Source organism: Nannobrachium achirus (assembly GCF_963921795.1).
Source record: "Nannobrachium achirus genome assembly, chromosome: 18".
Classification (NCBI taxonomy): domain Eukaryota; kingdom Metazoa; phylum Chordata; class Actinopteri; order Myctophiformes; family Myctophidae; genus Nannobrachium; species Nannobrachium achirus.
Window position 1 is genome coordinate 11,091,847 of NC_137825.1, and position 25,787 is coordinate 11,117,633.

The 25,787-nt window shown below is 38.8% G+C and overlaps 1 protein-coding gene across 1 annotated transcript in view; it reads right to left on the reverse strand.

Annotated features, from left to right (window-relative positions):
- Positions 1–24,109, reverse strand: part of nrap (nebulin-related anchoring protein) — a gene marked incomplete at both ends in the record, with an annotated part of 157,142 nt that extends 133,033 nt beyond the window's left edge. Inside the window, 3 exons of the mRNA XM_080747183.1 lie at positions 21,331–21,418; positions 22,388–22,482; positions 24,044–24,109. Coding sequence (XP_080603309.1) covers positions 21,331–21,418; positions 22,388–22,482; positions 24,044–24,109 — 249 coding nt within the window. The remainder of the gene's footprint in view (positions 1–21,330; positions 21,419–22,387; positions 22,483–24,043) is intronic.
- Between the last annotated feature and the right edge of the window lie 1,678 nt (positions 24,110–25,787).

The window sequence follows — 25,787 nt, forward strand, 5'->3', positions numbered from 1 at the left end:
ACTGTATGTTTATTGCTTTTTAGTGTTGATGATGAATTGTATATTATTGTATTATTTTATGTCTTTAAATGTCTTAATGAACTGAATACACAGAACCTCAATGTAAACAAGGCCATATAGAGGGTGTACTGCAAGGTATGGTATGTTTACTGATGGAAAAAAAATCTGCATTTATGATAGGCTACATTTATCTCAGAAGCAATCTGAAAGAAGCAGGTCCTCACTGAAACATGATGATAAGATACTTTTTGATTGATTGATTGATTGATTGATTGATTGATTGATTGATTGAATGAATGAATACTTTAACAGTTTGCAAATAGCACAGTGGTACGATTATACAATGGTGCTAAAAGGATACCACAAAAAGCCCTTATACGGGCTTGTTAGAACTTTGTTACAAATCACAGATTCTGGGTTTAACGAGATCAGTGGAGCGGAGCTCGCTCTGGTGTTGTGCCTGTGTGTCTTTTACATTATTGAAGTAGTTTGACAGGTACAGGTACTCTTATTATATGTCAGATGGCCTGCACCCAAGTATAACTGGATCCCAAATGCTTTCACTCAATATGCATCGCTCTGTTACTGTACAGTCGCGACCACTACATTGACTGCTTCCACTAGACAAGTCTGTTTACACTGCGGATCTGATTATTTCCGGTCCTCTGCAAAATACTTCCGGGTCACAGCAACCAACACGTCTCACCCATAATCACGCTAGCTCCCTCTTATGGCCAGATGGATTCATCAAATGTCCATCCTGTATCCCAGTGGTATTTAATCATAGACCTCTGAGAAAATTACCATCTAGCACAGCAAGCATAGTATGTATAGGAATCTCATTGAAGTGCAGATTACAAATCCAATCCGTGCTGTTCAACAAAATCACATTATAAATCCTGTCTCCACTTGCAACCCTGCAACTTTTAAATTAAGGAAAGGTTTGGGCTTGCTACATTATAATATTAGAAGTTTATGCAAGACTGGGAAACTTGATCATATAAAAACATTAGCATCTCAGGCTGATCCTGACATTTTTGTCCTTACTGAAACATGGCTTAAACAATATATCCCTGATTCTGACATTGCTTTAAATGGGTATAGTATATATAGAACTGACAGAGCTGGTAGGGCGGGTGGTGTAGCCATCTATGTAAAAACCAGGTTTGCTGTTTCTCTGCTTAAATCTGTTTCAATACCCAAATATTTTGAATTGATTGCATTAAAACTAGATCTGGGTCAAACTGGGTTTTCTGTAATAGTTGTGGGGATATATATGCCCCCTGCTGCCCCCCCAGACTCACTACACCTATTGACTAAACTTCTCTCCCCCTTTTTAATCTCAGAAATTTTAATTACAGGAGATCTAAATTTAAATTATCTATCAGATGTATCACAAAACTTAAAGGACATCTGTACAGACCTAAAATTAACGCAATTAATCTCTGAGCCAACAAGACCAAATTTTAAAAAACCCATAAATTCCACTCTCATTGACCTTATTTTTACAAACAGACCAGATAAATACACCTCCAGTGGTGTGTTTCCTCTTGGCGTTAGTGACCATTGTCCTGTTGCCTGCGTCAGAAATTATAGGCTTCAGAAATCTGAGCCCAAAATCTTAGTTAGGAGAAATCTTAGAAATTTTAATGCACAGGCATTTCTAGATGATCTTTACTGTAGTGACCTATCCCATATCTTCCACCTAACAAATGCTGAATCTGCACTTAATTTTTTTTATCAATTATTTTAATTCTTTGGTGGATAAACATGCCCCATTTAAAAAATTCAGAGTAAAAGATAGATCTAATAAATGGTTTAATGATGAATTATCATCATTATTCCAATCACGAAATAAAGTCTGGGCCCGAGCCAGACGCTCAGGTGACCCTTCTGATTGGCTGGCCTTCAGGCAGCTACGTAACAAATGTACTGCACTAGTAAGAAAAGCCAAATCAAATTATTATGTAGATTTACTTGGAGATAGCTGTACTCACTCTAACCCTAACAAGTTCTGGAAGGTTATAAATTCCACTAGAAAGCAAAATTCCAGTACTCTCCCCACTCACCTTAGTCTCGGAAATGATATTCTAACTGATGAAAAGGAAATATGCACAGCTTTTAACAACCATTTTGCTGCTGCGGGCCACCTCTTTGACAATTTGCACATAAGTAATGCTGCTGCAAATAATAACCTGCACAATTTGCAAATAGACAATGCTGCTGTCACTGCTAGTGAAGAACTCTCTTTCAGAAACTCAGAAACACCCTTTTCTTTTAAGCCTTTTAATGCCAATGAGGTATTCCATGCTTTATCCACCATAGACCCCAAAAAATCAGTCGGGGAGGACAACCTGGATCCCTTCCTTTTGAAGGTCTCAGCACCTCAAATAACAGAATTTATTTGCTACATTTTTAATCTGTCTATTTCAACTGGAATCATACCCCAAGTTTGGAAAACAGCTCACGTTGTACCTTTGTTTAAAGGACACGATAAAAAAGATCCAAATAATTACCGTCCAATATCCAAGTTATCATGTCTTGCAAAAATTCTTGAATCACTTGTAAATAATCAACTAAAAGTATTTTTAAATAGTTACTCCGTTTTAAGTCCTCATCAGTCTGGTTTCCGGGCTAAGCACAGTACAGTATCTGCTACCTCACTGGTCTTAAATGATATTGTCTCAGCCCTGGATGATAAGCTATTTTGTGCCGCACTTTTTATTGATTTATCTAAAGCATTCGATACAGTGGATCACTTATTACTTTTACAAAGATTATCTTCTATTGGTTTTAGTCCTGCTGCCTGTAAATGGTTTAAAAATTATCTATCTGATAGACATCAATGCGTCAAAGTTGGACCTATAAAATCTGATTTTCTTAACATCTCCAAAGGCGTTCCCCAAGGCTCGATTTTGGGTCCTATACTGTTTATTATATATATTAATAATGTTGTAAATACACTGCGGACCTGTAACATACATTTATATGCAGATGATACTATTTTATATTGTTATTCAGACTCCGTAAAGAAAGCTGTTGATATGCTACAACTCGCTTTTGATGTTTTCCAGAAATCACTGTTGAAACTGGTGTTAAATTCTGATAAGACCAAATTTATGTTGTTTACTAAGGGTAGAGTTTTAAATGAAAATTATCCTCACCTTTGCACTACAGATGGCACCCCCATTGAAAGAGTTCCCCAATAAAAATATCTAGGGATTTGGTTGGACGAAAAACTTACCTTTAAAACACACATTGACTTTTTAATAAGGAATTTGCGAATGAAGCTTGGCTTTTTCTACAGAAATAGATCATGCTTTCCATGGCCTACTAGAAAGAGGCTTATTGAGGCACTGTTCCTCTCTGCTCTGGATTATGGAGACATAATCTATAGAAATGCATCAGCTACCACACTTAAATCATTGGACTCAGTTTATCATTCTGCCCTCAGATTTATAACAGGTGACAGCTATAATACCCATCACTGCATACTGTACAATAAGGTAGGATGGCCCTCCCTCGTGTCTAGAAGAGATCAGCACTGGTTTTTATTTATTTATAAAGCCTTAATTGGGAGATTACCTCCTTATTTAAATTCGCTTTTAAAGTGGAGAACTATCCCTTATCAAACGCGCTCTCAGGACTACTTGATCCTTGAGACTCCAGATGTCTCCACTGAATTTGGGAAAACTGCATTCAAATTTTGTGCCTCAGATACCTGGAATACATTACAGGCTTCACTCAAGTATAATTCTCTTGTTCCCCTAGGACGTTTTAAATCAGACATATCAACTTTGGCAAATCAAAACTGTATCTGTTTTAATTGATATTGATAACTCATGTAATAGAATTTTCTTTTGATCATTTGTATTATTTACATATTAATTATTCTCATTTCCCTTGCATATTGTTGTTGTATTTTGTAAAACTGTTTTGTAAATTTGTTGTAATCTCGGCACTCCCGAAAAAGAGGGCATCAGCCCTCAGTGTGTTACCGAGAACTAAATAAAGGTTGAAATGAAAACATGGGTCATGGGTGTCTTATTTCTATTAGCCGGGGAGCCACAGGCCCAAAAGCTCAAAGAATAGGGTTTTACCTGTGACGTCATGACATACTTTTTATTTTTGTTTTTTCTATTCATTTGGTCATTAAGGTACAAAGAATGAGAGGCCTGCTCTGCCGGAAACTCTGTGAAAAAAAGTTATGGCCATTTGTATATTCACTCCATCAACTTCAATACAGGAAAGAAACACACCAAAAAAATATGCTTTAAGTAGCATGTGAGGGGTCAAACTAGGGGTTCTTGATGATTCTGAGTCCATTGCAAGCATTTGTTTTGCAGGAAAAACATTCCTTGGGCTAGAAAACAGACCAAAATAACGGTGAAAAGTGATGACTCATCACTTTTCACAGGTTTGAGAGGCTGAAATCTAGCCCAAGGAATGTTTTTCATGCAAAACATTTGTTTTGGATGCAATGGATTCAGAATCATGAAGAACCCTTAGTTTGACCCCTCACATGCTACTTTTTTTGGTATGTTTTTTGGATTGCAATGGATTCAGAATCATGAAGAACCCTTAGTTTGACCCCTCACATGCTACTTCTTTTGGTATGTTTTTTTTTTTTCAGTATAGTGAAGTCAATGGGAAACTTTTTTTCAGCGGGTCAACTTTTGCACAACACATTTTTGGAACAAAATGGACCAATCTTTAACGTCAGTAACGTCAAAGAGAGCACTGCCTGCGATCTTGACATTTTGTACTTTTATAGCCATTGTTTTCTGGCTTGAAGCGAGCCCACAATTGTTTCGAAGGAACAATATTTTCTAGTTGTGGGTTCGCCTGTAAGGCGAGCACACTTTAGATATTGTCATTATTGTGGGCTCGCCTGTAAGGCGAGCACACTTTAGATGTTGTCATTATTTCTATACTATACTATACTATACTATACCAGTAAGACTCCCTAATCGGGAGATAAGCGACCGTAGGTCACTTATCTCCAGAAATAGGGCAAAAATGTCTTTTTCCAAAATCTTCCTGATCCATGTTGATGACATGAGTGTAGACAATAGACATACTGTGTAGTGATTTTCGTGATTTTAGGGCAAAATCTGTAGGAGCAGTGTCCAAAAATGTGTTTTTAAAAATCGGGCTGGAGGTGGCGCTATATGGGACAGATTCATGTTGATGGGATGAGTGTAGACATACTGTGTACCGATTTGCGTGATTTTAGGGCAAAAACTTTAGGAGCAGTGTCCAAAAATGTGTTTTGCAAGAATCGGCCTCATGGTGGCGCTAGAAGAGGGCCATGTGAGAAATGAGGGGTGGGGTCTCCGCGCCGCCAAGGCGGACGAATAGGTACCGGCCCCGGCTGTCCCGGTCGCTCCTAGCCGGAGTTACGGCATTTTATGTGAGCTGCAGTGTAGGGGGTCCTCCACTGGGGGCGCCACCACTTTTGCATCCGTTCTGGAGCACCAGGAGTCGGTGGTCCCCGGGAATTTCCCGTGAGCAGCCCCGTTGGGGTGGTCATTTGGTCAGTTTAGCACATTTGGTCATTTCTATACTATACTATATCAAGTTCTCCTCAATACTTTGGCACCTTTCAACTCCTACATACTTAGTGAGAAAATGAAAATAAAAACATCAATGTGTTCACCTTACAGTGGCGAAGTGTGCTATTATTTTTTACAGCAATCGGCCAAATGGTGGCGCTGTAGGAAGCCTTCGAAAGTGCGAACTTTGAACAGGTAGAGCTCATGCTCTGTTTGAGATACAGCCATGAAACCTGTATACACGTATGCGTCTCCTCATGCCGAACAACTTTTACGCTCTGACTTTTGACCTCTGACCTTTAGATCCCCCAGAATTTTGAATTATATGAAAAACAGTAAAAATCTATCTCCTCCTGGGATTTTCGCATAACGCGCACAAAACTTTTTGTACATGAACTTTGGACCAATACGGTCAGATTTATCTCTGCGGATTTCTTTTAAAGTGAAATATCATTTTTTAATAATTCAATGTATATTGCGGTTTTATGCAAATTATTCTTCGGCCTCTAAATCATACATGCAAAGTTACACGTTCATGGCATTTGGCAAAGATGTAGAGGGTTAGTCAAAGTATCACTGAAACCAATTTTATTCCAATCGGCCAAAGGGGGGCGCTATACGAAGCGTTTGAAATTTCAAACTTCAAACGGCATAAGTCATGACTCGTTTTGTTTGAAGTCATGCAACTTGCTTACACGCGTGCTTTGACTCGAGCGGAAGACATCTGTGCCTTTGTTAAGTAAGCTCCGCCCTTAGATTTTCCGCCATTTTGAGCAGTTTGTAAAACGCTTAAACCCGCTTTTATTCTGGAAATTTCGCGTCACGTCCACAAAACCTTTTTTACATGAACTTTGGACCAATATTTAAAGATCTGTCAGATCGGATTCTTTAAAAATTGAAACATGCTTTTTTAATAATTCAATGAATATTGCAGTTTTATGCAAATTATTCTTCTGCCTCTAAATCATACATGCATTTGGCAAAAGATGTAGAGTGTTAGTCCAAATATCACTAAAACCAATCTTACTCCAATTGGCCAAAGGGGGGCGCTATATCATTTTGAGCAGTTTGTGAAACGCTTAAACCCGTTAGGATTTTTTTAGCAATTTGCATGAAACATTCTACACACAATCTAAGGACCTTTATCTAATATGCCTATGAAGTGCACATACAACAAAAAAAAAAAATAATAATAATAAATATAGCTGCAAGAGATAAAGTGTCCAAAGCCAAAAACACCTCAAATCATGAACACAGCCTGCAATGTGTGTGAAATCTTGCAAGCACATTCCCAATAGGTCAAGGAACAGATACCCTGTTAGGCCTGTTATAGCGTCAACTTTTGCACAACACATTTTTGGAACAAAATGGACCAATCTTTGACGTCAGTAACGTCAAAGAGAGCACTGCCTGCGATCTTGACATTTTGTACTTTTATAGCCATTGTTTTCTGGCTTGAAGCGAGCCCACAATTGTTTAGAAGGAACAATATTTTTCATTATTCGTTTGAAAACTTGTGAAATGGGACATTCTGCAAGGAATTGTGTTGCTGCTCTACTGGTCTTCTTTATGGAAGAACACAGTGTGCACAACGATTATCTATGGTCTATGGAGAGGTCCCTGCTAATATAAATAACTAAAGTATTTTACTCATGTCAGGGACTCACACAATACCATGTAAAACAAATGGAAAATGAAATCTACAAACTCAAGATCTTGCAATGCTGTGGTGAGTCAAACAAACGTCAAATGAGATCTTAAATATAATCTAAAGAAAGCCATGCTCTTGAAGAAGCCATGTGGGTTAGCTATGTATAGGTGGTATTTATGGTATTAATTTTATTGATTGATTGGTGGAATTTCTTAGACAGAAATGTAAAACAGTGCTAGAAGTTGTGTCGGTTGGCCAGTAGGGAGCAGTCTTTCCTCAAAGTGTCCCAGTTGATAGTGCAAAAGTGGGGATGGGACAAAAGTGTACTAAACATTTGTACAAAATAAAACATTTGAGAACCACTGTACTAGTGGACTCCTAATGTGCCATATATTTAGTATCGTAGTATATCAGTGTCATACATATTTAAAGAAGAAATACTTGAAAAAAAAAAAGAAAACTGGACACCTGACATTCAGTATTGGGCATTATGATCAAAATAAGTGTTATTACATTTTATGTTATTACATTTTTTTTCTGTCACTATTATACATAAAAGCACTAGGCCTATAAATAACACTACAGAGCAGAACTATGGTAGGTACTGTCATGTGACCTTACTGATTTCCATGTGTGTGGTGGAGATTGTTGTATCCTATGGTTGTATCTCTTCCTTCCTGTGTAGATGACAGTGAGATGGCCTGTAATGCTTCTCTGATGTCTATTTAATCCGTAAAATCCACTTAACTTCAAATTCAGTTCTTTGACCTTAAACTGCACAGTTTGTTAATGGAAATTAACAACTCTTTCCAATGAATGTATTAAACCCACAAATTATCTAATTTATGTTAACACCAAAGTGAGCCTACTGTACGGTCTTGTGGTAGGCTACAATGTGTATTTTGACATATTTTGACAGAACAAAGATCTGTATTTGGAAGCTACAGGTCTTCAGTGGTTCCAACGGGTTGTGAGAGATAGCACATGTGGTTGTGAGACCCTAGCTGCTTCCTACTAGAAACCACAAACTGCTGCAGTGAAAGATCCAAAGCACAGTAAAGATGAACAAAGATCAACATGACCCTATGAGGCCTCCTGTGTGGGGGGAAAACATGTAAATAAAGCTTGTGCAACGCAGTACAAGCTATAGCATGTGAGGTTTTATTGTTTCTTTTCATCTTCTTTTTTAAGTCAATAGGATTTCTACATTGAAAGCCTGCATACTAGTCATGGATGCTTCAAAGTCCCACATTTACAATGATAAACAGTGGTGTAAAGTAAGTACATTTACTCAAATTTTGTACAATCTAAGGGTGCCCTCAGACCAAAATACCTATGAGAGTGGAATCTGCGTTCCGCCAAAGCATTTCAATGATAAGGGAGCGTTTTTTGCAGAAATCCTCTGCTGGCATGAAACCGCTTCACTCTCATTGAAATGCATTGAGGGAACGCGGATTCCACTCGAATACGTGTTCTGCTCCCTTATCATTGAAATGCTTTGGCGGAACGCAGATTCCACTCTCATAGGTATTTTGGTGTGAGGGCACCCTTAATACAATTTTCAATACTTTTACTTCTACTCCACTTCATCTCGGATCCAAATATTGTACTCCACTACTTTTATTTGACTTTAGTTTAGTAGTTTTATATTTGTATTACTTAACATACTTTAGCCACCTCAGCCCTAAATACATTTTGGCCATTTGAAAATAGCACAGATTTTTATACATTTTATACATTTGAAAAATTCTGCATGATGAGTACTTTTACTTTTGGTACTTTAAGTATTTTTCGATGCCAATACTTTTGTACTTGTAATTTTGTTATCCCGGACTTTAACTTGTAACAGAGTATTTTTCTACATTGCAGTATTGATATTTTTACTTAAGTCAAAGATGTGAGTACTTTTTTCCACGTGATACAAATAATATAGTAATTTGAAGATTACATTTCATGTCATGTGTTTGTCTCTGCTATGTAGTAGGACGCTGTGCCCCTGTGGCCTGTGGTCTTCCTGTTCTCGCTTCACTTTAGTTTCCACCAACGGAAACGAAACAACTGTTTATGTGCATACACATCCATGTCACTCTGGATAAGACTACACACTTTTACCATTATATTTAGTTAATTAATAATGAATGTCTAAACATATTTTGTAATTGTATTTTTTTATAATGTGCAAAGGAAAGAAAGAAAAGTGTGAGCCCTCCCGCCCCCTCCCCCCTCCACACACATACCTCAATGTCACTAAAAACAAAACTCCCAAAACAAACTGATACGGCTACTAGGCTACTACCTGTCCAATAAAGCACCCTTTCTTTATCTATTTCACTATACGTAAAAAAAGGAAAAACACATGTTATAATTAACTGACTCTGATGAAGATGCACTAGCATCGAAACGTTAGTCAACTATTTTTACTGGCACTTGAATAAAAAAGGCTAGAACCGTCTGAGCTGCTCCAGTGTCTCTCTCTCTACTGCATACATCTGTCCCTGCTCCTGTGATGCACCAGACTATAGCCGTGTAGGCTGAGGCGCGCTGTAGAACCCCTTTGTTATAATTAACACTAGGTAGATATGTACAGAGCAGAAATATGGCACTGTCTTGTTGACCTAAATACATTTTTCCATTTGGGTGGTCTCTGCGTACATTCTTTGCATTGTGGTTAGAGGTAGAGGCTTGACACAGATGTGGCGATGCTCACCGCCTATGTTAACTTGTGCATCTACTTCCTGTGGAGTGTTGAAGTGACAGAGGCATGGCCTAAAGTCATGGTTCTCTGAGGTAAATGCTACATGTTCAATGCAATACAATGTAAAGCACAGACAGATCAGCTTCTCAAGAGTGCAAGAAAAGAGGTTTAAAACATATATCTTAAACAAATTGCTTGATTCAGTATTTAGATATTTGATCTTAATTTTCCCCATGAGCAGGCCGTATTTTTTCAATAACCTTTCATGTATATATATTTTTTTCTTTTTTCAAAAATTATAAGAATACATGAAAAAAGATTTGTTGAAAAAAAAAAAAAAAAAACATGGCCTGCTCACATATTTGGAGGATGGCAGGTCTGGAGTCACCAGAAAAAAGGGCATGTGTTTCTATGAATCTATCATGGTTAAAATGGAGTATGAAGTTACTATGTGTTTGTATAGGAAGGGGGCAAATGGGGGAAAATGAATGTCAAATATGTAAATAATAGTTAAAAAAACTGACCAAGGCTGATTAGATGATAAAATGGACAAAATGTTTTTTTTTAAGTGAAATATCCCTTTAATTGTAACTCATGATAATACTACTCTGACCAATGATGTGACCTAAAAAATAAATGAATAAATAAATAGATAAATACAAGTTTTGCTAAAGCATTTTATTCTTTGCTATTCCATACAGTTTACTGTAATTTTAAACTTACAAATCAATGCATTTTCTTACAAGGTGAAGCTACAGAGTGAAAAAAAAAACATACTTTTTGCAAACTAGGTCATAAATGTACGGGTGCTTAGCACACAAAGGAGATCACAGGGGATGGTAGATTGGTACCTGTGGGACAGTCACAGTATCAGTTCTGTTGCATAACTCCAGAATACACAGTCTCTCCCTCCGTGTTGTTTCTCTGGGGTCTTGGTGGTCTTTTCTTGCCAACACTCACTGCAGCATAGTGGAGGTTGTCTTCATTCTGGTCCCGAATGAAAAATAAATAAATAAAATAAAAATAAACAACAACAAGAAATACGTTCATAACCAGAGGATCCCGGAGTGGACTTTGTCCTGGCACCCTAGGCTGCAATGCCAGCCTGACAGCATATTGCAGGTTCGAATCCCGATCCCGACGACCTTTGCTGTATGTCACTCCCCATCCTTTCCCCCAGTAACTATCAGTCTACTGTCCTATCAATAAAAGTATAAGCCCCCCAAATAAATCTTTATAAAAGAGGAAAGAAAATTAGGTAAAAATAAAACCTACCATTGTGTTTGTAGGAGGCCTGGAGGAACCAAGAGAATGTCCTAAAAAACAAATATACAATTAATTCATTATAATAATAAAAACGTGTTTGTAATATATATTTGATTTAAGTTTAAATCATGTTATGAACCTTTCCTGTCTACTGTTCTACTTGTTTTCTCATTAAATAGTAAACAGACCAACCTACTACTTTTAACATACAACATAACATTGTAATACAACATAAGATCAATATCTCAGTCATGTGGTCAGCTGCGACAAGTGTCTTTAAAGCTATCTTGAATGATAATTTATTAAAGAATGGTCAAACATTGGCTAAATTGTCAATATATTACTATATTAAGAAGCACACTTTAAAAAAAATAGACAATCTATAAGCTCATTTTCACTATTTCATTTTTAAAATATCTGTGGAACCAAGACAAACTAACTCCTACATTTCAAAGTTCTTGTCAGGGTGGCGGGTCCTCAGTTCAAATATGACTATTTTGGGGTGTCGTAGGTTGAAAAGGTTGAGAACCACTGTACAGCAACACAATTACCACCCAAAATGCTTTGGAACTCACCGCTATGACCATATTCCCGTTTCAACTTGTAGTTGATGGAAGCCAAGACAACAACCAGTATAATGGAAATGACCAGTGCCACGCCCAGGCACACCAAGTGAAGCATGTTGGTGTCGCTGTCTGTAGAGTTTTAGCACAAGGAAAATATATTTTAATACTTCTCTTTTTTCTCTTCTATTTGATTTTTCAAGATGCTTTCTCACTAATAAAACTCAGGAGATACTTGCAAAATCATAGATTACTTTATCATAAGACCATATTAATGTAGATGAAATAGTAGCATAGTGCTGAGATTGAGATGTGTCCAACCTACCGGTATTTCCAGACAGTATCACCCCACATGAGGCCTCAGCATAGTAAGTATCATTAGTGAGGATGGTACAGGTCAGATTCACAGAGTCTCCAGGCCGGACTGACTTCTCTGGAGGCTGCTGGACAATGGCTTGTATCCTGGACGGGGAACCGCTAACATAGAGCATGATTGATCTTTTGAACTCAAAATCATAATAATGTCCCATCGCACAGTAATACACTGCAGAGTCTGACATTTGCACATCCGAGATCTTGAGGTGATTTATTTCTTCTCCTGAGACGACAGAGTAACGGGGATCGTTCTTAAATTTATCAGAAAAAGTAGTGTTCCCCTTGAACCTAACCTTGGTCGATAACAGCTCAGGGTTTTCTCCAGGACTTTGCTTGTACCAGTAGAAGTTTTTGAAGTTGCCTTGATTGAAGCACTTCAAAGTCACCGTGTCTCCAGCATCGGCCATTACGAAACCCTCCTGCTGTTCTGGCACTGATAACTGAACAAAAAGAACTGGAAAGAGGCATACAGAATATAAATACACATATACTGTATAATAAAAAGACAATTATGGATAGATGATTGTTTTGATTGTGTATAAAAATAGTTGTGGTATTTTACCGTTTCCCCATAGAAGTAGACACGCTAGATGCAGGGCGGTCTTTGATGCTGCCATCATGTTCAAGTTTGTGTCTCGAGTGGAAAGAGTTTATTGTGTGTGCGGACCACATCTTAAGAGGTGTAGCTGTGTGATTGGCCTAACTGATTTTGGTTTTCCTTGTGATGTCACAAGAGACAACAGACAACAGATATTATTGAATGTTTTCTTTGCTTGCTATTTATTATGTCCATGAATTAAATACAGAGAGCTTTCAATGTAAAAAAAAAAGACTGCAAAAGGACTTATTTGGGATGTTCCTTTTACTGTACTACATTGCAATTGTATTGACTATACTTGTACTGTTCTCCATTTTTGTCTAATAAAATAATTAATCAATCAATCCAAGTGACCCAGGCTACATTGTGCTTGAGAAATCAGTACTCTTCTATTATCACAGCTGTGTAGGGATCTGCAACTCCAGTCCACAACAGAATTCTAACAGTGTATAGCGCATTTGATGCATGAATACAATGCTCTCTAGAAGCACTGAATCATACTTCACATGACTTCCAGGTACAGGGTGACAATACGGGGGTGGAGGTGGGAGTGTCTTTAACATATTTCTAGTGGCGGGTGCTGTCTGCTGTGGGCATGACATGGGTGTGGGTGGGGGGCTCTGAGTATGGCCCTTAAAACTAAGTTGTATTACATTTATGAACATATAATGAAAAGAATGATAATTTTAAGTCCAAATATAACTGCAAGCAGCGATAAAGTGGCCAAGGTAGAAAAAGTAGGAAAGCAAAAAAGCATCAAGGGAAAGCAAAGAAGAAATCAAAGAAAAACTAGAAGCAGTGTTCTTCCGAACAGGTCTCCAGCAGGTCAGGTGTTTTTTTGGCCTAGTGGTGACTATAATAGGCCAAAGTCAAAAGGGTACCATGTGTTCTTTGGCCTTTCACTGCAATCGAACGCTGCATGCGGGATTTGAGGCATTTTGTTCCAATAATGGGTTTTGCTAAAATTGACCCGCTGGTGGCGCTATAACAGGCCAATGTGAGAAGGGTGGCATCTGTTCCTCGGCCTAGTGGGAATGTGCGTGCAAAATCTCACACAAATAGCAGGCTGCGTTTGAGACATTTTGTTCAAAAAGGAACAATCCTGCAAACCTTGGAATTCAATGTTAGCCAATTAGATAGAATATGATATTTAACAAATCCGTCATGATTACATCACTGTAGAGATACTGTGTGCCCATTTGTGTGATTATCGGATAAAATCTGAAGGAGTAATATCGAAGAATGCGTTTTCGGCCTTCTGGTGGCGCTATAAATGACAGAGACTCTGCCGATTTTACACTAATCGGCATAGTTATTGGTAAAAGCACAAATTGACCTCTGCACAACATGTATGCAAAAGACTATATGCAACAGACATAAAATAGTTCCAAAGAACTCCTCAAGGTTTTAACTCAATATCTTTATTTTCCAACTTTTTCATTAGTTGTCTTTGTTGAAGAGTTGGTCATCAGGTTGTAAACCTTCAAAACAGAGGGTTAACAACCTAGCCATTTTCAGGCATGTCTTTTAAATCACAATGTTTTCAAATAATTCAAGTAGTAAACGTCTTCAAATAAAGTTTTTAAACATTAAGTATTGTGAAGTCTGAACCCAAACCAGCACACGGAAACAGTTCTCAAGGTGAAAACGCAATAAGCGTTGTTTTATTCAATGGGGCGTTCCCCTAAAACATGAAATAAAGTTCTTCCCAAAACCGGGGCTTTTAACTCAAAATATGCTTCTTTCCAGAACTTAACAAACAGGGGTTACATTCGAAACATATGTTTCACAGTATGCCGTTGCTTCCATTAACACATGCCATTTCTCTTCCAAGACTCAGATGCAGCTCCTAATTTGCCTACAATGGGAACAGATAGAACCACCATTAGCAATGTGGCAAAATACAGAGCAAATGTGCGACAGAGGAGAACATAGTGGAGTTTTGCTTACTGCTCGATGGAAGAGTCCCTTCGAGAGCCAGCTACACAGTGAAGCAGAGCTCGGTGGTTAAGAGCAAAAACATTTGGATTGCCTGACTCGGAGAAGCTGTGTTGCGGCCAGGTGCTGACAAATCAAACTGATTGCAACAAGCAGCCATCTTAGCTGCTGCATTCTGGGAAATGTAGTTTTTCTGAAAACCAAACTAAGCCATCAGTTAGATTCAGTTCACATGCAAAAAAACAGGGCCTGGATAAAAAAAAAAAGAAAAATCAACTAATCAGCCGATCTACAAGGTTAAAACAAAATAAAGTCAACAGATCTGCTGATTTGGAGGTTTTGATTTGCCATCCAGTTTGCGTGATTTTAGGCCAAAATCTGTAGGAGCAGTGTTGAAAAATGTTTTGCAAGAATCGGCCTCATGGTGGCGCTGGAGGGCCATATGAGAAATCAGGCAGCCAAGGAGTGTGTGCAAAGTTTGGCATGGATAGGGGCAATGGTAGCGGAGATATGAATAGGGCAAAAGTATGATGTCACACGGACAGAGTGACAGCCGGTGGAGGTTTCGATAGTAACTGCGACCTAACAGTCGCAATAATACTCACATCTCTTTAGTTAAATGCTTACATTAAAGAAAGAGATGAGGCCACACCCCAAACAATAGTGGACACAGGCAATCATCCACAACTAAACACTCCTGACAATATAAAACACATTCTCACTGTAAACCATAGAACCAAAATAACAGTAAAACGGTAAAAGAGACCATACAAAACACTTACCGGTTAACAGAGCAGCACACAGCCTCCTCAACTCAGCAGTGTTTTGCTCAAACTGTTCAGATGGATTCAATCGGCCGACGCCCAACAAGCAACCATCTTAGCTGCTGCATTCTGGGAAATGTAGTTTTTCTGAAAACCAAACATTAGATTCAGTTCACAGGCAAAAAAACTAAAACAAAAAAAAATCAACTAATCAGCCGATCTACAAGCTTAAAACAAAATAAAGTCGACAAATCTGCTTATCTACAAGCAATAATTACATTCCCGAAATGAATCTTTTTACATTCCAATCCCAAAACCAGAAACAAACATTTCCGAGCCACATGTTCACTTACCAATTATCTTAGTCACGCAGCCTCAGTGTCAATATCAGAGTTGGTCAGGTGGATCTAAAAGCAATATAGTGTGGGGTTAAATATAAATGGAGTAATGCTGTTAGAAATTGGAATAGTCTTGAAATGAAATGTGTACAAACCTGCAGCAGCTCCAATGAGGTTACTGAACAAACTGAAGAAAGACTGGCTTTATACAGGGTGTGGTGATTACGAATGCTCGGCAGCTGTGACTCAGGGACCGTGGTCAAAACATTGCATGTGAAAAATAAGAATATATTCCATTTGAAAAAAAAAAAATGACTGTAATTCCCGCTGAACCGTGGGTTACAAGTGCACAGTGCACTAACCTACATTATTGCAAAGTGTGATTAAAATGTGACTTTGAATGTATGTTTTAGAGGCAGAAGAATAATTTGCCAGCAGCATCAACCATGCTTCCAAACACACTGAGCACGCACGCACGCACGCACGCACACACACACACACACACACACACACACACACACACACACACACACACACACACACACACACACACACACACACACACACACACACACACACACACACACACCTGTGCCTAACCATTCTGCATTAGAGGTGGGATTTATGGCTCTTTGAAGTGAGACAGTACCATCGATCTGGCTCACTAAAAAGAGCCGTTCAAAAGACTGGCTCATTTGGCTCCTTGTGTATTTATATATTTTTAAGAAGAATTTGTTTAAACATGAATCCACAATAGCCGGGGATCCAGTCACCAAAATGGGAGAGGACCTGTGATGTTCTGCCGCACTTTTTATTTCTGTTTTATCTATTAGTTTGGTCATTAAGGTCCACAGAATGAGAGGCCTGCTCTGCCGGAAACATCGCGAAAAAAAGTTATGGACATTTGTATATTTCTGTCCCATTGACTCCACTAGAAATATTTAAAAAATAAAAGTAAATCTGCTTTAAGTAGCATGTGAGGGGTCAAACTAGGGGTTCTTCATGATTCTGAATCCATTGCAAGCATTTGTTTTGCATGAAAAACAAACTTTTGGCCACCTGGAACTGTGAAAAGTGGAAAAAAGTCTTTTCACAGTGTTTAGTTGCCAATATTTTGCCCAAGGAATGTTTTTCATGCAAAACAAATGCTTGCAATGGATTCAGAATGATGAAGAACCCCTAGTTTGACCCCTCACATGCTACTTAAAGCAGATTTCTATTCTTTTTTAAATATTTCTAGTGGAGTCTGTTGTTCCTAATATACGTGAACGACATGGCATCTGCTTGCGACTGCAACCTGTTCCTGTTCGCGGATGACTCGGCTCTCCTAGTCTCGGGCAAGGACCACTTGCAGGTTGAAAAGACACTTAACTCTGAACTGAGTAAGATCTGCACATGGCTTAACGACAACAAATTATCAATTCACCTGGGAAAAACCGAGTCCATCCTCTTTGGATCAAATCATAACCTCAAAAAGGTAGATAACTTCACAATCAAAGTGGGTGACAAGGTCATAACACGAAAAAACGAAATCTCTTACTTAGGATGTATCCTTGAAGCTAATCTTTCCAGCGAAAAGATGACTTCTAAAGTAGTAAAAAAAATCAACCAACGAACTCGTTTCCTACAGAGGATCGCCCCAATGGTCAACTTCAGCACACTGAAGACCATAGCTGGTGCAATAATCCAGCCCCTCTTTGACTACGGAGTCCACGTATGGTATCGTGACGCCCCACAATCCCTAAAAACTAAACTCCAAACAGCCCAAAATAAACTAATTAGGGTCCTGCTTAACCTTCCCTATCAGACTCACCTCACCGCTACTCACCAGTTAAGAGTGGGGTGGCTCAGAGTAGATGACAGAGTACAGCACCTTGCAATGGGCCTGTTGTACAAGATACACTACACCACTATGATACCCAAGTACCTGTCAAAATACTTTATAAACGTTAAGGATGTCCATAATTACAACACCAGAGGCAGCGCCACAGATCACTTTCAACCCAGAGTCAAAACCAACAAAGGGTCAAACTCGTTCTTCTGCTATACCACCAAAATGTGGAAAGCCTTACCGAAGGCCATAAAGGAGTGCAGGATCACTAGCATCCTTTAAAATTGCCCTGAAAAACCACTTACAGGCAGCAGCCGTTCGCAACTGGTAAAAAGACAAACCTAGCCCAGCCCTACCCCCCCCCCCCCCCCCTGCCCCTTCTTTGTATATACTTACTGTTTGTTCAGACTTACTGTTTTCTTCTTTTTATCTTTCATTTTATTTTTATTTACATATCTACTGCATAGTACTGTGTTCTATTCATCTGTCATTCAATGTTATATGAGATACTTAAATGGTTTCCTGTGGAAATAAGCTTAGTCTTTTCATGGATCTCCTTTTAGTAGACCTTGTACCAGTGAAATGTACCGTCATGAAACTGTAACTTTTCCTATGCAAACCTCTAATAAAGTCTTCAAACAATCAATGAAAATAGCTGATCTACAAGCTCACAACACGTCACATTGCATTTTAATAAATATTCTACATAACGATATATTGTGAAACAGCAAACAGGACACTCTTTTACCTTGCTAGTATATTTTGATGCCAATACTTTTGTACTTTTACTAAAGTTCATTTTGATTACCGGTACTTTTACTTGTAACGAGTATTGATACTTTTACTTTTACTTAATAACTTTTACATAATAAGCTTAATAAGCTGATGTTAATTTGCATATTGTTAAACTTCAGGAGCTTCTTGAGCAAGATGGAAGGAGATGACAGTGACATTTTTTAGTAAAAAATAATATAAGTTTGTGTTATAGAATGTTTAAGTTTCAAATGTAATCTCTTTGACATTATTGTCAACTTTTATCAAACATAATCTGATTGGTGTGGTCTAATAATCTAGAATCTATAAACTATAGTTTAATATCTCTTCTGCATCACAACTCGTGGGGATCTTTTCAAAAGGTGTATATAGCACTCTTTTCTTGACATCACACACACCCACGTGCACACGCGCACGCACGCACACGCAAACGCACGCGCACGCACACGCACACACACACACACACACACACACACACACACACACACACACACACACTCTTAAATTCTCTCTCAAATGTTTTATCTTCAAGGGCTCTGAACCACTTTGAACATCAACGGTACACAGCATCATTATCGTCAAAAACTCTAAAAAGTAAATATCCCTGAATTCAATTCTGCAGGGGTGAGTGGGTAATCGAAGTTATTTTGGGGGTGAACTATCCCTTTAATTGCAACCGTCAGGTCGCAGTTACTATCAAAACCTCCACCGGCGGTCAGTCCGTCAGTCCGTCAGTCTGTCCCGTCTGTCCTTCACGTAACATCACATCACATCACATCACATCACATCACATCACATCACATCACATCACATCACATCACATCACACTTTTGCCTTACTCATGTCGTTGCCCCTATCCATGACAAACTTTGCACACACACACTCCTTGGCTGCCAAACCACAACCTCCACCCCTCATTTCTCACATGGCCCTCTTCTAGCGCCAACATGAGGCCAATTCTTGCAAAACACATTTTTGGACACTGCTCAAATTTTGCCCTAAAATCACGCAAATCGGTACACAGTATTTCTACCGTAGACTTATATGTCATCAACATGAATCTGCCCCATTTAGCGCCACCATCATTTTTTCAAACACATTTTTGGATACTGCTCCTACAGATTTTGCCCTAAAATCACGCAAAGCGGTACACAGTATGTCTACAGTCATGTCATCTAAATGGATCTGTCTCATTTAGCGCCACCATCAGACTGATTTTTGTAAACACATTTTTGTGACCTGACTAGTCCCGATTAGGGAGTCTTACTGGTGTCTTAATTATCCAACTTAATGTCCCTATATGGTCTTCTACGTGACACTTCCTCTTTCAATGACAACTTCCCTGTTCTGTAGAGTCTCTGCAACTGTCAGCATGTGGTTAACCTCTCTCTCTCTCTCTCTCTCTCTCTCTCTCTCTCTCTCTCTCTCTCTCTCTCTCTCTCTCTCTCTCTCTCTGCACAGGAAATTAACCTTGTATCTGTTATCTGAGGCTGTGTGACTGCATTTCACTACAATACAACAACCAGACTAAATCTCAATCTACAGACAACGACCTTTGACAGACGGGAGGTAAGGACTGAACCAGAAAATCAAACATTACGGTACAATAGAACTGCATAAGACATTATAGTACTGTAGTTTAAGGCAAATGCTGATAAAAGATTTTAAAATGTCTTAAATAATACAAATATAAAGTCTATTGAAAGCAGTTTGTGAAGACAATATCAGGTGTTTCTCTGTGATGGGTGTGGCAGAGTGAGATAGCTTACCAAACAATATCAGACTGGGATCAGTTTGCTTTGCAGGAAGCAGATCCACTCTGGGTCTGTAGAACAGAGAGGGAAATGGTGTGTTCATGTATGTGTGTGTGTAAATGACAGGATACAGTAGGCGGGCTCTAGACAGGATCAGAGCACTGAACACTAAATAGAAACTAGTCTAGTTTCCACAACACTGCAGAAAGCCTGCTGACGTGAGGTTAGAACAACAAGGCCTTGAGGCCTGTGAGGCACAACCGAGAGAGCTGCAGTCTGATGGTGGCGGAAACAATTATAATATAACTGTTAAATGGCATCATACTGTAGAACTTGACTATTGATAAATGGCATCATATTGCTGGTAGTACTTGAATATTGATAAATGGCATCATACTTAGCACTTGAATATTGATAAATGGCATCATACTTGGCACTTGAATATTGATAAATGGCATCATACTGTAGAACCTGAATATTGATAAATGGCAGCATACTGTAGAACTTGACTATTGATAAATGGCATCATATTGCTGGTAGTACTTGAATATTGATAAATGGCATCATACTTAGCACTTGAATATTGATAAATGGCATCATACTTGGCACTTGAATATTGATAAATGGCATCATACTGTAGAACTTGAATATTGATAAATGGCATCATACTGTAGAACTTGACTATTGATAAATGGCATCATATTGCTGGTAGTACTTGAATATTGATAAATGGCATCATACTGTAGTACTTGAATATTGATAAATGGCATCATACTGTAGAACTTGAATATTGATAAATGGCATCATACTGTAGAACTTGAATATTGATACATGGCATCATATTGCTGGTAGTACTTAGGTGGTGGTGTTGTTGTTTTTTTTAACACATGTGACATCATGTGTTGTAGAGGTATCCCATAGAATTCAACACACCAGGCCAGGGTCGCGAGGGTCAGGTGTTTCGACTCGTACATTCCACTTAAAAAATATCAGAACTTGTGGCAGTGGATTTATATTCAAACAAATGATTATGTATAATGACAATGAAACAAAAAAATAGTAATTATAAAACAGGAATAGCCCAAAAATCACTCCTTAATTATAAGATACAATACAAATTATATACAGTATACTCCTCTTTTCCCTCTTTCCCTCATAATGTTTTTTTCCATTGCCCTCAACATCATAAGTCAGCGTCAACAAGTTCTCTAACTTGTGATTGTCTTACCTCACTGCTGGCCTTGCTTTGTTTCTTTGCGTTGATGTTAATAGGCGTCTCGTAAACACTGGTGAAGGTGTTGTTCCTTGGGTTGTGCCTGTAGGGGTTTTAAAGCCAGCTGTCAGGATAGGAAAATAATATACAGTAGGTATATACTGTACCTACTATACAGTAGTGTATTTTAAATGATAGTTATGGTTAGGTCATCATGGTCTTATGAGGTCACCAGGGAAAGCTATATAAAACATGTACGGTATGAAATGCAGGGTGAAATCTATTCTCAACCTTTTCAGGTCGCAAACCCCAAAATAATCATAATTGAACTGCCTGGGGACCCCCCCCCCCACCCTGACGAGCACTAAGAGTTGAGGAATTAGATTTTGTATAAAGCGGTTCTATTGTGAAAACAGCAGATCTACATGCTCACAATGCCTCGCGCTGCGAGGCGTTGTGAGCATGTAGATTGTCTATTTTCACAATTTCTGCCTCTAATACTGTATTTGACAATTTGGCCAACGTTTAATTTGTCATTTCAGAAGTATTAAAATGTCCTTAAATTGTAACTTTAGAAATGTGCAGATACCCTGTATACGCTTGTTTACTGTTCAGTGAGAAAACAATGTTGCACATTAATTAAGCTAATCATCCGCAGAATAATTTGGGGACCCTCCTGGGGGTCCCGACCCACTGCTCTAGTCTATAGTCTATATTCTATATCCTCTGGTCAGTCAGCTTGGGGAGGCTGTTGCAATTGTGCACAGTACACTCAGCAGCGTTGATTTATCCCTTTGGAGCTCTGAATGAGTACAAATATAACTCCTAGAGTTAAAGGTGCCTTTCTAACTAGAAACACAACTTTGTTTGATTGTTAAAAAGTTATATTGTGATTGTACAGTAACAGGGTTCTACCAGTCTCTACAGCTCTTTACAGAAACAATTTCATGATCAGTAATGAGAGCCTATTTAACTGCTTAAGTTTGATAGTGTTCCAGTTCAAATTTGTTTCATCGCTTCCTAGTTCAGAGGCGGGGAGATGGCCCGTTACTGGGGGGAAGACAATACTCACACAGAACAGTACGGTCTCTTCTTGTGGCTGACAAAGTTGTTTGCGGTCAGCACCATCTTACAGACATCGCAATGAAAACATGCTTTGTGCCAGTTCTGAAAGAAGCAACACATAACCATAACAATCAAGACGGATAATATGTCTATATCTATATCTCTCTAATTCAGGAGATATGACTTCAATCTAGTTCCCCATTTGAAGATGCATTCAAGAGACATGGAGCATGGAACAGGAAGTATAGTTTTTTGCCAAACGTGCTGTCAGATAGCCCTGGATGTAGGCTGGCATTCTGTGGTTCTGTGTAAAATAAGGTGTAAATCGTTATAGTCCATCAAATGATTGGCTCAGGAATGTGACAAAAACAAAGACAAACATGAATCCAAGGCTTCGTGGGGTGTGTAATTGATAGAAATTAAGACATTTTTTGGGGTGAACTACTCTTGGACTACTGTGAAATACATTTGAACTGTACAGCATCTTATCTGCCAACATTTCTATTCAATCTGTGGCTATACGTTCCTCATACCATGCTTATGTACAGGTGCAGCTAAATAACATTTGTATAAACTTCATTGCACAAGCATGCTATGAGCTTGTATATCTGATATGTTTGAATAGCCAATATAACATAATGCCTTGAAGCTAAAATCTAAAATGACAGATGCTTAATGGGTTAACAATTTTGTTTATACATTGCATTCAATTTATTTAATTGACCAAGACAATTGAGAGCACACTCTCAATTTTAAAGGACACCCATAGTGCATCATGATCACAACATATACAAAAAGAACAACATAATTTTAAATGTGTTCTCTGACACATCATGCTATAAACTGCTGCTTTAATACAACCACCTAGCATTTAGTCATCACCTAGCATTAGCCGTCATTGCTGAGACAGTCTCATGGTTGCATAACAGAGGCCTTTGAATAGCTGCACTGTCATCGGTTTACTTTATACGATATGAGAGAAGAAGTCCTACCCAGACCAGTCATAAATCTATAGTTAATCTACGCGTATCTACTCTAACAAAGCAAAACCCTTAAAACAAGCTAGTTTACAGATAAAATGCATTTTTGTCTGTGGTTGACATCTGTATTGTTAGGCTCTTGAGTGATAAATGAAATACCTCAACATGCATTTTTTTTATTAAATAGATAAATAGTGATATTATACATTTCAACCGTATCAGACAATTATTTCTTCAAGGGAATACATGTATTTAATTCTATCTGATCGCAGGATATAAAATAATCACACGAGGGTGGGGGTAAAACCCCATCGCCCCCTGGCAATTCCAACCCTGTCTTCATTACATTTTGGAGTGAAACCAAGCAGCACTAGTCGTTAATTGTGTAAAGTAACTAAGTAGCTTTACTCAAGTACTGTACTACTGGTCTGTAGATCTGCTATTTTCAAACATTTTAAAACTTTTACTTTTTGTTAATTTTCGCAAATTTTCCCAAAACCAGAGAAAGACACAATGGTCAGATATGGGACTTTGTGAGGATAGAAGGTGCTAGTGGGACCCCAAAAAAAGGTTTTAAAATAGGAAAAGTGAAATATCATGGTGTATCACAAGTAAAGCATATCCGAGTGCTTTCTCCACCACGGCTATTAGTAGGACGTCTCTACTCAGGTCTTAATTCTTACCTGGTCGATGCAGTTGATCTTCTCGGCCGGGTAGACCACGAAGCCACAGCGCGCACACGACTGCATGCTGACTCTGCTTCCCAATTAACAGCCTTTCAGGGGGGGGGGGGGGGGGGAACGGAGGAGAAAGCTGGATGAAAAGTTTCCCCCTAAACTTCTACCAGGCTGACAGGACAGGCAGTATAGAGTATAGACGAGGTGGCAGCGAGATGAGCGACTCCTAGACACCGTATGAACTGTGTGTGTCTCTCTCTGGGCCCTTCTGGTGACAAACTGAACTCTGCTCTGTGACTGGAACCTGTTTCATACACTTGACACCGCCAGGGGTCTCTGGGACCCGACCCCCCCCCCCCCCCCTCCTTCCCTGTGTTTGCGTGTCACATAAGATGAGTGGCTGAGGGAGAGAGAGAGCTGAGATGTCAGGGCATATGTGTAATGATCCAGAGATGTGTGTGGAGCTATAGTTTGGGTACTTTAGTCAGTCTAGTGTCTCAGGACTTAAAATAGAGGAATGAGCAGTGATAGTGTTGTAAACACACTGGCAGTGTACAGTGCAATAAGCCTTTTTGGAACATTGAAATTAAACTGTTTTTACATTATCTTGTGAATGATAAAAAATATAAATAAATTAGACCATGGCTTCTTCTATACAGAATACAGATCCTTCTCGAAAAATTTGATTGTGTAAAAAAACCCATTGCAGATGCCATAGCAGCCCAAATCATAACCGACTTTGGAAACTTCCCACTGGACTTCAAGCAACTGACTTCAAAAGTTTGACATTTTTATTATAAATCCTTGTTTTGAGTGGTCTCGTGTAATGTTGTAATATTTTGAAATATGGACTTTTGATATTCATGAGCTATGCCATAAAAATTATTTTAACAAAAAAAAAAGGTTTGGAATAATTCACTGAATGTCCAATGTATATGAAAGTTTCAAGAAATATATTAAAGTTTCAAGAAAATGTACTTTTACAAAATATTCTAATACTTCTAGAAGGATCCGTATGTAGCAGAGTGACTCACAGTCACAGCCTGTTGGCCTCAAAAGTCTAGTATCTCCCCCAGTCCACAGGGAAATGCCTTTGGTCTGGTGGTCAAGATGTTAGACTTTCTCGCGGGAGACACAAGTTTGAATCCCAGGTGTTACATTTAGCATGATATATGCAGACAGGCAGACTTTCATGGCTTTCATGTCTGATAAAAACAAATATAATATATAATATGTAAATAGCCTATTGAATCAAGCAATTTAAAACCTATGGCTTACATGGTTAAAAGTTGGGTTGTGGCGCTTGGGAGATACATTAAATGAGGCATAGTAGAGTCAACCTTCACCACACTAGGACATGAAAAGAAGCAGTCAGTCTGTACTGTACAAAAGTACTGTGTAAGTTGATTGCGACCGTAGGTCGCATTTACTATCAAACCCTGCACAAAGTGTAAGTCCGTCAGTCAGTCAGTCAGTCAGTCAGTCAGTCTGTCACACGTCACACTCTTGCCCTGCTCATATCTCCGCAACCGTTGCCCCGATCCATGCCAAATTTTGCACACACACTCCTTACCTGACCCCCGGAGCTCCAGGTCCCTGGGGGACCCCCAGATGTAAAAAATGACCAAATGTGCTAAACTGACCAAATGACCACCCCAACGGGGCTGCTCACGGGGAATTCCCGGGGACCACCGACTCCTGGTGCTCCAGAACGGATGCAAAAGTGGTGGCGCCCCCAGTGGAGGACCCC